Genomic DNA, 14,437 nt, shown 5'->3' on the forward strand with positions numbered 1-14,437 from the left:
ACTAGGAAGCACGGTTGGAAGCATATTCTCCACACCAGGGCCAGCTGACACACTACTTCGCACGGTGATTTTAATTTCAAATTGGAGAGATTTTTCGAGTTTTCAAAAAATTGTATGAAAATCAGGAATACATATAAAAAATATTCAAAAGCGGCAATGATCATGAAATCCAATTGTCTTTCGAAGAAAAATATAAAAAAGGGGGGTTAGGTCAGACGGGAATAGTCTATTGAAACCCCATCTGTTGAGAAAGTATAAATACCGTCAGGACGGGAATACTGGACGTCGGAAAAAAAAATAACAAGAAAAACAAGACCACGACAACCGTTCCTCTGCTATGCTACTTCCGACCGGAGGCTAGCAGGGTTTTAGGAAGTCAGGTTGTTTTGAGTGTTATCCCGAATTGGTCTGGGGGAGTTGAAGGTTCTTAGCTCTCCCATTGAGAATCGGATGTGTCGAGGGTGGTCTGGTGCCGTTAATAGCGACGGGTCCCAGTCCTTGTCTGCAGAACAACCACGAGACGATGTACCGATTTAGCTTTTTGTTTTTGTTCGGTCGTTCCCTGATTGTTACATTTTAATCTGTGGAAAATGTCTTTGTGTGGTTAGGTTAGGCAGATTTTTTATTTACACTTTTTTATTTATTTTTATTTAATTTTCATGTTAATTTATTTTCTTTTAATTCGTTTCATTATTATTGGTATCGGTGTTAGGTGTAAGGGCTAGTTAAAAAATTGTTCACAATTTTTTTCTCCTCGGTGTGGGCGAGATTATAACCCGCGGTTACAATTTTGTGCCGAATTTGTGAACACCACTGTGTTTTGCGACATTTTAATTTGTTTGTTTTTTATGATTTTTTTGTTTGAAATTAGTTTAGTTAAAATAGGGAAATAAAATCGTCATTTATTGTATCGGTGAGGCATTTGACCCCCAAGCTCCCCCACCACATGGCACACATCGACAGCAGCAGCAACAGCAGAACAATTGTTTGCGGTGTGTGGTGGCTATTTTGTTTTGGGTCGAGCCGAGCAAAAGGAGAAAGTTCGACAACTACGAATCGCGACGGACGCAACATTTTTAACTCCGCGAAAGACGTGCCGGAACAATTAATTACACGGTAAAAATTCTGCACGCTCGATTCAAGGGAAAAATCCATTAATTATTCAACATATCAATCAACATGATTAGAAATGCTTTATCCTTTGAATTCACAATGTTGTCACTGTTGACCTAAGAACCAAAACAAACCCACTGGAGAAGTGAACTGAAAATCACTTCGATTTGCACTAATGTACAAAGCTACACGATCTGATGTGAAAACTTTTTGATTTGGAAATGACTGCTTTAGACATGAAAGCAAACCTAGTTGACAGATGGTAGAAAGTGTTTCGCTTCGATTCACAGCTTTTCAACAGTTGTGAAGTAGAGTAGTGGTAAGGCTAGGGATCATAACGGTCAAGGTCTGAGTATCAAATCTGGGTTTGGGACGAACATACACAACTATTATTTTTTATTTTGGTTTTCAAATCAAAACATTGTCAACAGCGTATTGAAGCGCTGTTACATTGAAATTGAAGAGGCATTGGATGTTACTTTCAAAATGATATTCAAATGATACCGAATTGATAGGCAAGTAGTGCGAATTCAAGTGCCAATCCCTTCATATCAGCGTGCAGATTTTTTACCGTGTAGTGCCGTTTTCGCGGTGTCCGTTGGCTAGATGGTTGTTCCTAGCCTCGTCGGGAGTGAACTAGTGAACATTTGTTCCCCGATTATTTGTGCCGGCCCGTGGTTCGGGCATAGAAAAGTGTAGTGCTTGTGATAGTGCTGTGCTAGGGTGAGGACCACCGCCATTGCGTTGCGGTTCGCAAAGCGTCCAAAATCCCACCGTTCTCGCTACACGGGCTCAGTCAATAGAGCTTTGTCTCGCCCGTGTAGCTAATAGCCAAGGAGAACGAAGGCAGGACAGTACAAAGGGGCGTACTGCCTGCGGTAGTAAACTGAGGTTTCTACCGGGACTTGATACGGCGAGTAGCCTGTCCGGTGATTTTTCACCACCGTCGCTAGGGGGGATCCGACAAAGGAGCCCGCTCTTCCCCCTAGCTAATAGTCAAGGACGGTTGCTTAGGCAACCTCCAAAGTGCCCAATAAGAAGAAGTGTAGAAGAAGAAAGAAGAAGAAGAGAAGGAAGCTCCCCATAATCCGTGCGGGAGCAGAAAACGACCACCGCGCCGACCACCAGAACTGCAGCAAGGGCCCCAACGAGTGACCTCGACCAGTGCCTTGGGGGAAAACGGGGCAAAACACTCCTAAGGTCAGATTAAAATATAAGTAATTAAAATTGCACAATTATATATTTTATCAATTAATTTCATCCGAAATCCAATATTTAGTGGAGGTACCCTGCTTAAGGCCGCCCTGCCGGGTAACAGCGGGTAAGGGCTGAAATCATCTCCTTACACAGTGGCGAAGTCTAGTGCTTTTACCCTATCACTTGGATCAAAGTGTGACTAATATCATCGTCACAAAAGCATAATCGCCAAATACTAATTACACTGTGTTTCGCAAACCCATTGAGTAGATGGTGGTAGTGAGTAAACGTCAAACAGGAGCACAAACGATGCGAGCGCCATGAGCGAGAGATTTGTGAACTACATAATATTTGTATAGTCCGTTAAAAAGGGAAACGATGAAAAGTGGGTAGAACATCTTTAGAAGTTTTGAAATTCTTTAAAAAGTAGCTTAAGTCGTACTAAGAGAGCCAGTACATGTTTTTAAAATCTAAATCCTAAATCATGTAACAATTGGGTTTTTAAATTAAGAAAAATGTATTGATTTTTTGATTTTTTTCGGAAGAGCACCTTTTTTTGAACCACTATGATTTTTTTTCAGATTTTTAGAACTTTGTTTTGGCACCTAAAAGCAATTTCAAAGAGGTTTTTCTAAATCACCTTTTGACAGCTGGATTACTGCTTGACAGCTCCGCCCAGTGCAAAATGCGACGAGGGGTGATTCGACAAATCGCTCCCATACAAACTTCAAACTGATTTTTAAAATGGTTCCCGGGCACCAAAATTCATGAAAATTTGGATTTCGGCTCAGTTTGACATGCAGATTCAGAATATGGAATTATCTCAACACAGCTAAAGAAGCCAATTGCTTATCGTTATCGATGAAAGATCAAAAAATGATTAATGATGCCCCGGATTACGGTTGTGCAGTATATGTCCTCTTGCATATTGCAATACTATCGCGTGCTACCGCATTTGACTTCGATCGATCGAGCGAATTCGCTCGAGACTTTTTTCTATATATATTCAGGGATTTCGGATAAAAATGAAAGATACATTTACAATTGCTATATTTTGCTTCTATTATCCATTCCAAATCTTGTATCCTACCTCTCAAGTGACATAATGTTTTAATTACGAAATTCTTAATGTATTTTCCTTTAACGGAAGTAAACCCATCAGTGGAGCTACTTTAAAAGTAGAATAAATATTTGAAATGGCTTTACCCCTTGTGATCATTACTTCTAAGAATTAAAATTAGAGTTCAAACATTACACAAATAAAAGTAATTTCTGACATGCAGTCACGTACTTGCAGATTCATTTAACATACATCGCAAACATAGTTTTCTCTCCACTAGGAGCTTCACCGATGTTGTGGCAGATTGATTTGTGTCCGTTTGCAGTTAGTATTATTACCATTCATACGAAAAAAAGAAAAACTTCACACAGCTCAGATTTCAGCCCACGCAATTTGTAAAGTACCTAAAAATATAATACTCGTATTGTTATCCTCTCGTATTTTTTGTTCCGCCTAGCAGCTTAACATTAGTACCTCGTGTAGTACGCTGTATCGAAGGGAACGGGTTTGTAACCGTTTCAGTAATTCTAGCTTACGTGCACTTAAATACTTTTTTTTTACTTTCCTGCATATCATATGAAAGAAATCTGCTTTGAATTGTCATATCACGATCATCATCGATCCGCGCGCGGTTAGAGAATCGAAGATTAAAATCTTGTGTAGATTGTTTTCTGTACATTGTGTCAGCATCGAGGACAGCTTATCAAGATAATCGACAACAATAGCCAGCGTTCGTTGGATTAGATTAGATTTGATTAGATTAGGACTTAGGGAAGGGGTATGTATTGTTTTCTTTGTGAATCAATGACCAGGAACTAAAACTTATCTATATGCGGAAGTTGCACTAACATATGATTAAAAACCTTCATGAAGATGTGTATTGTTGTCAGTGTTCTTGATAAGTAGTCATCGTTTGTGTCTATCTAGAAAAAGGGTTAAATAGTTGATTTTGATTCCCAGATTGATCCTTTCAGTACCATAGTACATTCTTAAGCTATAAGACTTTTGTCTGCTTCTTCTCGAGCGTCGACTTTTTGTTGCTTGCGAAGCTTATTCCTTCTAATCAAAGGCATAAAACCCCATAGGGAGGAACCCACCAGCAGAATGAACCCAAGCGCCGTAAATAGTGGTCGGTAATCACCGATATGTTCAAAGATAAGACCGCAAATTGGTGGTCCAATTAGTTGCAGGATTCCGTTGACGAATAAGCTGATGCCGTAGGAAGATGTGAGCCGTTCGGTTCCCAACATGTCTGCCATAATGACTGCCGTGATGCCAACATACGTCCCAGATGCCAGACCGAATAAGGCGCAAAAAACGCTAACCATGGTATACGAGCTTGCCAACGGAAGAACTGCCAAGGCCAGTCCGGAAATCGAAAGACCTCCGACAAAGTACCATGCTTTCGGGATGAGATTGGTATCCGAAAGAGCAGAGCCTCCGATTCGCCCGACCAAATCCAACGTCGAAACAATGGACAACAGATAGGCTGCGAGACTTTTGTCGAATCCCAATGAGATTGCATAAGCGGGTAGCAGGATTATGAAATTAGTATAACCAATGGCGTTGGTTGAATTGGATATGAGTATTACAAGATACGAGGGATCACGAAGCAGTGAAAGATCGAAGTATTTTTGGCCATCGGAAGATTTTTCCGATTTGTCTCCCGTTTGTCTAGAGGGTTTAAAACTGTCCGCAATCGATCTCAGCGATAGATGAGAGGCAAATTCTTTAGGCTGAAGTGCAGACAGAGTGCTTCCATGGTAAGGCGTACTAATGTACTGGAAACTGCTAGTAGATGGAGATCGTCTTGGTGGTCTATGCCCACTACGCATAGAGTTCAGTCTATTTAATCGGAAATGTGATCCCTGTGATTCGTTTAGAGGAGTAGTATAAGTAAGGTTTCGATGCTCTTCCTTTATGGGAGTACTGATCTTTCGAAGTCTGTGGCTATGGTCCTCCTTATGATAGGAAGCCGGTACTGCTGCAGCAGATACACTTCTTGCAAAACTATCGATAAGCCCGTGCTTGGGATTAAAACGAAAGATGTCCGGAGATTTGTGCTCTAGTGTCGGTGTAGCAACTGGTGTATCGTCGCCTGTGATCATGAACTTTGGCTTGATTGCAGATTTATCAATATTCGGACCGGCTTCCAGATCATCATTGGTTTCCGATTCTTCCATGATTGTATCATTACCTACAAGCTCTTCTTCAACTTCTTTAGTCTTCTTTACGCGTTTCATGTGCTTCTCTACAGGCTGGTAGAATATTGCAGCGACCCAAACATTCATAGTGATACCTCCCATGATTAAACAAGCCCCTCTATAACCATAGTTCACCAACAAGTATCTCAGCACTGGTGGTAGAATGATTGAACCTAACGCACTGCCAGAAATACATAATCCATTCGCCAGTCCTCTCAGCTTCACGAAGTACGACGTAACGATGTAGACCGTTGGAGGAAATGAGAGTCCAGCTCCAGCCCCCACCAGTACTCCGTAACTTATATACAGAAAGCTAACAGAAGTCGCCCAATACGTAATGAACATTCCAAACGCTGCGAAAGTTCCACCTATAATCGTGACCGTCCGGTAGCTGTACTTGACCGACAGTATGCTGGATAGCGGTCCCAGGGAGCTGTACAAAAAGTAACACAATGCCGGAATCCATGCTGCGGTCGAGGGTGATGCTTGGAATGCTTCCAGGAATTCCACAAATAGTACGCCAAAACTCTTGATTGTGCCAGGTACAAGAATGTTAACTAGCATTGAGCCAGCCAATACGAGCCAGCCCCAACCACCATCGGGTGGAACCATCTCATAGTCGTCGGGATCCTCGTCGATCCTTGTGTCGGAGTGATCTCCGCCGGCGGGTGCCACTCCATTGTGCATTGGTACCATTCGTTTCTCATCGCCCTTCTCGTGGTTGGAGGTACGGGTGTTGGTCTGATTACTGTCATTCGTCGCCTTGTCAAATTGGACTGAAAGTGAGAAGGAGAAATATATAATTAGTTCGACGATAAGCTATGAAATGTCTTGGAATCAGGACGTCAAAAAAGTATTAAAATGTTCATTAGAATTGAAATATGATTTGTAAATGCTAAGTAATGCGTGTCATGGGTAATTCGTGTGCCTGAAAATATCTAACAGAAGACTGTGGTTCTTTTTCCAAGCAGTTGCTGCCTCCTCCGAAAATTCAGGGGTGATGATCGCAAGCAAACACGCGAGTATTCAGCAAGATCATTCATTGGGAAGATAGAGAAACCAAGAGAGAAACAACATTGGCGGGAACGTTTGGTCGTAGACTGACAGGGAAGTTGAGGGTTTGCTTCTACAAGCCTGTTCTCTAGGATAAGAGCGACTTACAGTAGTGTCTGTTTCTCTAGGGATATCTGGTTGACGTCCGAGCTCCAGGGAAAGACTGTAGGCTCAACTGTGCACCATGGTCCTCCGGAATGCTATGGGTTTAGCATCAGGTTCGACAAGCAAGCAAACCGGAAAGCCAACAAGCAGCGAAAAGGAAACAAGACAAGAATACGACCCAGGAATAACTCTCTCCTCGACTCACTAAACACATTCCTATGGTCGTCAAACCCTTCACAGGCATAATCAACGTGGCTACCGAAGGTGAGCTTATCGTTGATCATCACGCCCAAGGATTTGACGGAGCGGTTCTATAGGATAGTGAAATAGACTATACAGATCACCGCCTGCTGCTCCAACTTCCGGTAGTTTACAACCGTCACCACAGTTTTGTGGTGAGCCAACTCCAGTTTTCTGGACCTCATCCACGCCTCCACAACCTTGATCGAATGGTCGACAGTCAACTTCACCTTTTCGATCGTTTCACCGTAGACCTCGAGCGAAATGTCGTCGGCAAATCCGACAATCACCACTCCCACTGGATACTCTAACCGCAACACCTCGTCGTACATGACATTCCATAACACCGGGCCCAGGATGGAACCTTGCGGGACTCCTGAGGTTATGTGAAAGCACATCTGTGTCGTAAACTAGTACTCGATTCTGGAAGTATAGCTTCCGAGAATCTTGTACAGGTACCCGATCCCAGACGCAAGATCGCATCGGCAATAGCTGGCCAGCTGGCACTATTAAACGCATTCCTTACATTCAGACGCACTACTGCACAATAGAGAAACCCCGTTCCACGTTCTCAGATCGTGTTCGTAGGCAAGCGCAGCGCAGGTCCGCAATCACTTGAGTTCACCAGTAAGCTGGCGGTCTCCCATTTCTAGGGTGGACTCACCTAGGCATGGTCGCATCGCACGCACGCAAGAGCACCGTTACCAGCTCGTCGCCGTCTAAACCTAGTAGGTAACCAGCAACCATGTCAGTTGTGACTGGTGAACCAATTCCAGTTTCGTGGAGCTCACTTTTTACAACCACGAACGAGTGGGCAGCAGTCATCTTGACCTATTCATTCCCAAGTAACATTTTAAGTTTTGTTCGGCTCTACAAGAGATCTTCATGACTAATTTTATAAAACTTGCCATAAAACTGATTTATACATCAAAACCTCTTGATAACCTCTTTAAGAGCATTTTCCGGCTAAGTGGACCACTCTCGGAGAGCTTTTGCAACCCGCATTAAGAGTAGCAATTAAACCGTTTTAAAACCTAGTTGAAAAATTGCCCATTCTCGATTGTTGTTGTTTTTTTTTCAACAAAAACTTTGACAGCTCAGATGCAGAGAAGCTTCTTCGATGGCACGTAAAGTTCAGGACGATACAACATTCGTAAGTAGAAGTCATAATTATTTCAAAGTAATATTTGAGTAGTTATTGTGTTGGTAGGCTAATGCGCATTCAATTTTACCGTGAATATTGGGGTTGCAGAATCATAAAATTAATGCGCTTCAAAAATAGTGAATATTATCATCTTGGAATGAAATAAATCAATTTACTTATTTAGTAAAACTATCTCGAATTACAAGAAAAATCAGCAGAGAGTTTATTTATGTGAGCATGTTATGGAAATGTTGGCAAACTATCAATTCATTGCTAATTTGAGCAAAATTAACTATTTACCATTCATGTTAGCTAATTCTTCAATATGGCGACAACCATAATCAGCGAAAATAAAACGAAAGCAAGTTTACTTTTATAATGACCGCAATAAAACCTAGCAGTGTCGTGGTTCTGCTTTTCCACCAACAGATGTCGTTACTAATCGAACGGATCGCCATCTGTTGAGGGTTTTAACAGTTTTATTGTGGTAATAATGATTGCCAGAAGGTTTACATATCGGAGGGTTTTGTTTACTCTTAAAATCTGTCTTTATGGATATCTTCAAGTATACTATAAAACATTTTATCAATGGTTTCCATAAAAACAGTCATAAAACTGTGAGTTTTAATTATTGCTGTAATAAAACCCTAATAAAATCAAAGAAAACCTATCAGCAATGAAATTGTTACTTGGGATTGGAGCATTGCAGAATACCTGAGGTTATGTGAAAGCACTGCCGACCCTAGGTAGCTATAGCTCCTGATGGTACTGTTCGGCAAAATACCTTCGGCTGATAAGCGTTGGGAATTGAAGCACATAGTTCTGTTATTTAATGAACACTAACTATTACATATATTGTAATTTTTATGAAGGTTTGTCTTAATTTGAAGACTTCTCGCGACATTAGTAACCAACGTCTTATAAAACATTCATGAACTAATCCAGCATTCATGCAGCAGAGTTTGTGGTCCTTTTCATGTCAACGAGAAAATAAAACCAAAATTAGGCTGAAATTCACAAAAAGTTCTTCTTATATCTAACATCATTCATCCGCAAAGATCCACAATATTTTGGCTAATTTTCGTAGTGCCATGAAAACAAATGTAGCAAATGCACAGTTGTTATCAGAGTTGTGATTAACAATAGGGGTACTTCCGGTTGTTAGCAACCGTCACCTCTGTCTTGTGGCGAGCCAGCTCCAGCTTCTTGGATCGCATCCACGCCTCCACAACCTTGATCGAGTGGTCGATAGTCAACTTCACCTCCTCGATCGTTTCACCGTAGACTTCGAGCGTAATGTCTTCGGCAAATCCGACAATCTCCACTCCCACTGGATACTCTAACCTCAACACCTCGTCGTACATGACATTCCATAACACCGGACCCAGGATGGAACCTTGCGGGACTCCTGAGGTTATGTGAAAGCACTTCCGACCCACCTCCGTGTCGTAGACTAGTACACGATTCTGAAAGTAACTTCCGAGAATCTTGTACAGGTACTCCGGTATCCCCAGACGCAAGAGCGCATCGGCAATAGCAGACCAGCTGGCGCTATTAAACGCATTCCTTACATCTAGAGTCACTACCGCCAAAAGCGAATTCCCCTCCTCTTAGGCTCGAGTGCTTTTTCGGCGGTTTTTGTAACCGACAAGATAGCGTCTACGGTGGACCTCCCCTTCCGGAAGCCGTACTGGTTACTCGAAAGACCATTTTCGCCCTCGGTGAACCGCAACATTCTATTGAGGATGATCTTTTCGAGCACCTTCCCCGCCGTGTCATTCAAGCATATTGGTCTATATGCCGACGGGTCTCCGGGTGGTTTCCCCGCCATTGGCAATAGAAACAGGCTCTGCCGCTTCCATAGCAGACCCGAACATCTCGGGAGCTTCTGAAATAGCTACTTGTAAGGCCAGGTTCTAAACTCCATCTGGGCCTGGGGCCTTACCTACGCTAAGGGACTTTGCTATCATCGCAAGTTTCACATCAGTGATCCTCTCATCCTCATCGCCAATCCCAGTCTTCGGCTGTCCTACGAAAGGAGGCCAAGGACTAGGATCATGGCGCGGAAAAGCCCCTCGATGATCCACTCCAAAATCTCTGGAGATTGTTCTCTAGGAGCCATCACACCTCTCGTCTTGGCCATCACGATCCTGTAGAAATCACCCCACGGATTCGCCTCGAAGCAGGCTTTTTTGCTTGCCCTTATCTCGATCTTCAGCACGGCTTTTGCAGCGGCGAACAATATTTGCTGTTCGTTTAGATTTCCCTCACATCGTGTCCGTAGGCAGGCGCAGCGCAGGTGTGAAATTCACAAAAAGTTCTTCTTATATCTAACATCATACATCCGCAAAGATCCGCAAATATTTTGGCTAATTTTTGTAGTGCCATGAAAACAAATGTAGCAAATGCACAGTTGTTATCGGGGTTGTCATTAACAATGAGTTTTAATCAAAATCATCATATTTGTGTTTTCATTATGAACAAAAGTATTGATAACATGGTAGCATTCTGCACCATTACCGCGTCGAATGTCGTCAGTTGAAATTTGTAACGAATAGGCACCTACTTGCTGTTTTTTACTGAATACCTAAGTATCTGTCAATTCATCAATTCGTTATCATCACCACATCACGTCCAGCAGATGATGACGCAGCTCATCGAGTTGAGATAGGCTATGTTACCATGGGAACCACTTTAGAATGTGCTCGGAGTCATCAAAACAGGAAATTGGATCAATTGGCTTTAATCAAATTGTATACCAACAACATCAGTTTCATCTGTATTACTTTGCATCATCAGCATTCATCATCTTGGACGCAACCTACGCAGCGGGAATTTTCCACCTACTGCAATGAGCGGGAGTGGCATCTTCTCTAAATTGTTTTGTTGTGCACTTGAAATTTTATGAAGTAGGAGGATACGCTACGCATCTAAGAGGCTGGGATCCATCTCTTCACGGAAATAATTGTAAACATTAATAAGTATGTTTTGATCGTTTTGATACATGGCTGAACTCGCAGTGATACACTCTATCATAGGCAAAGAGACTACTCAGACTTCGTCACTTGACTGTAAGGTAAATTCAAATAGGTATATATCTTATTGACGCTAGTGTTCGCCATGATGACCTTGTCTGTAATACGGTTTAAAGTGTTACGAATTTTGTCTGTGTCTCGCTAATCTTTGTTACAAAGCAAATACGTTCCATGATTCACGAACACGTAATTTTTCATCTTGCACCAGTTTGTCACCGCAGGTAATGTATACCTAGTGTAGATCTTCTCCGTCGGAAACTTTCCGCATTGATTCCGTGCCAAGACAGTCATCTATGACCAATTAGCACACGGTCAAAAAACTGCTCGGCTTTCTATACGCCGCCCGCCCGACGATGCCACGCGCTTGCGGCCATTGAGGGACGTGGGATTTTTTTTTTTGCATTTCCATTTGTTTATTTGAGCTAGAACGAAACTTCTTTCCATGGTGGGCGCTCAAAAATAGAACGCTCTTCTGGTCAATTTATGGCCATCGCATCGCATGGTGATTGGTTGTGGATGTGAAATCAATCATGACCAAAAACAACCGTTCTGCGGACCTGAGTGCGGGAAGAGCGAGCAATTTGCTTTAACGATTCCTTTCAAATCAATTTGACCTATTTTTTTTCTTGGTTTGAATTGAAAAGTATCAATAACTTTGTTAAGTACGTACTCCTTTTTTCAGTCCTGAGCAGCCATGGTGTCAAATTTATGTCGACTTCCTTTGTTTCATTGAAGAGCATCTGTTGATGAACTCCTCTAGCCGTTAAGGACAAACGTCTTGAAATCCCGCTTCAAAAGTGCATCAGAACTTCAAACGCACAAATCTCAAGAAGCAAGCTTCAAACAACAGTGCATTTGATTATTCTGTTCTTGTTACAAGTGCAATAAGTTTAAAATAAGAAGATCAGGTGCGCTGGTTTTGTTTACGAAGAGATTTGTGCGCTCGAAATCGTGAGTAGGTGCCAAAGTCGGCCATTGTGGCGGCCTTTTTGGGATTCTAACAAGTCTGTCCTTAAGTGTTCTTCACTGATGCACACAAGGTTTCACTGGCGTACATCAGCACAGATTTCACGTTTGAGTTGAAATTCGGATTTTGGTGCGTCGACTAATCTGATTGATTTCCATACGTTTCATAAAATCTGAATACCAGTCCTCGACTTCTTGATCCGTGTAACTCTGTCGATATTGATGTCATGTTTTGAGCTTTAAGGTACTGCAAAATCGGATGCTTTGCTTTCTACCACGTGTATGACCTTTAATTCCATTTTTGTAATTTCTTCACCCTGCAACATGGATTTCTGGCGTCGTCGTTTCGTTTGTTCAGTGCACTGACTGTGCAAGACCTTATAAATACGTACGTACATAAAGCAACAACGCATGGAAGGTCGAGGCCAAGGCCGACAATTTCTCCCGCCAAATGGCTTTGTGTTTACGAAGTTCCATCCATGTGGTCCTATTTATAAGCTCTTTGCGGAAAACACGGCTGAAAGTTATAGCAAATGACACTTGGACGAAAATGGATCAGGTAAACAGACCTGGTTGTCTCGCCGCGTAACACTATGCAGACGACAACGGGTGGCCCGGATGATTATTTACGAATCGAAAATTGGGTCATATTTCAGAACTTTTTTGAATGTTCTAGGTCGTCGTCATTTTTCTTTTATTCCACGCACACTTGAGTTCTTAATCAATAACATGTTTTTTACAGTATGTACCTCAGTGTTTCACATGTCTTTCGTGAATGTAGGTATATACCTACAGCAGGCGAAGGCGAATGACGAGTCTTGACTCTGCAAACAAGGCATTCACTTCTGTTATAAGTTCTATACGATGCAAGCTTATCGAACTTACCTTGCATGACATACAAGTTTATCAGGGATTGGAAATAAGTGAAAAGAATATATTTCAGTGCGATTACGCCACGTGCACTTAGCTGGTAGTGCAGCCTGGGCACTGTTGTCCGTCTGACTTCAGCTAGATTGAGGAGCTACGTCTCGAGCGTCTGTTCACCGAGGAGGTGAGGCTCAAACAGTGTCTGTTCTAGCATCCAGTAGCATCCGGTATGGCTCAATCGAAATCTACTTGTTCCAAAACCGTTACAGAAACCGAAAATGAATGATTACGGAAAGATTTCACGGCAACGACTTTTAGCGCAAAACAACGGACAAAATTGAAACTTCGAATATACTAACCCTATCCCACAGACAAACAGACGTCTCACTCTACCTACGTCCCATCGTTTCCGTTTTTAACGGACTATTTAAATATTCTGTAGTTCGCAAATCTCTTGCTCATGATGCTCGCATCGTTTTTGCTGCTGTTTGACGTTTGCTCACTACCGCCATCTACTCAGTGGATTTGCGAAACACAGCGTAATCTAGCGTACTTAGCATTGGGCGGTTATACTTCTGTGACGATGATTTTAATCGCACTTTGTTCCAAGTGATACGTCTGTTGGTCCGTGCCTATCCTATTAGGATAAACTGACACAACAGGCATGACGAGTTAAGTTTGAGATCCTAGGACTGAGCGATGTCCGTTGGCCGAGCTTTGGAGAACACAGATTGGCATCGGGTAAAATTCTGCTATAAGGGATGTTTGCAGTTCAGAAGGGATTTCTCAGCCTATCTTGATGCATGCAAAATTCCTTGCCTAAATCGCTCAAGAAAACGAGTTTTACAGTACGCAGTTGCAAAGAAATCCTAAAGTTTCTCCTGAGATTCTTAGAGAAGTTCCGTCTGGCATTTATTCAAGAGCTCTTGCCAGGATTCTTTCAGGAAGTACTCCAAAGAGTCTCACAGAGATTTTTCTGGGATATCTTAACAAATATCCTCAGAGATAACTTTTGGAGTTCTTTTTCTTCTTAAATTGCTTCAAAATTCTTTCCAAAATTTCTCTAGCAACTAATTCTGATATTCCTCCAGGAATTCCTTCTAGGATTACCCCAGCCTTTTTTTCTTGAAATTCCTCCAAGAATTTCTTCCGTGGTTTCTCCATAAATTATCCTAGGATTCCTCTAGGACTTTCGTCTGTGATTTCTCAGGAGTTCCATCCGAGATTGTTTTTGGGATTCTTCAGAAGTTTACTCTTCTAGGATCCTTTCTGAGATTTCTACAGGGTTCCTCCAGATACTCATTTCAGGATTCCTTCTGGGACATCAAGGGATTTCTTGCGGGACTTCTCAAGGTTTTTCGGGAATCCTAAAGGAATTCCATCCTTGATTCACTAAATAGTGTCCTTATAGTAACCCTGGAAAATATGCCATTCCATACGAAATTCCAGCAAT

General features: G+C 42.1%; 1 protein-coding gene across 1 annotated transcript in view; it reads right to left on the reverse strand.

The window, feature by feature from the left end:
• Positions 1 to 3,347: 3,347 nt before the first annotated feature.
• The window catches only part of LOC109430200 (monocarboxylate transporter 12), a gene marked incomplete at its 5' end in the record, with an annotated part of 40,536 nt that continues 29,446 nt past the window's right edge, over positions 3,348 to 14,437 (reverse strand). Inside the window, 1 exon segment of the mRNA XM_029880307.2 lies at positions 3,348 to 6,350. Coding sequence (XP_029736167.2) covers positions 4,360 to 6,350 — 1,991 coding nt within the window. The 3' untranslated portion in view covers positions 3,348 to 4,359.

The sequence above is a fragment of the Aedes albopictus genome, chromosome 1 (assembly GCF_035046485.1).
Source record: "Aedes albopictus strain Foshan chromosome 1, AalbF5, whole genome shotgun sequence".
Classification (NCBI taxonomy): Eukaryota; Metazoa; Arthropoda; class Insecta; order Diptera; family Culicidae; genus Aedes; species Aedes albopictus.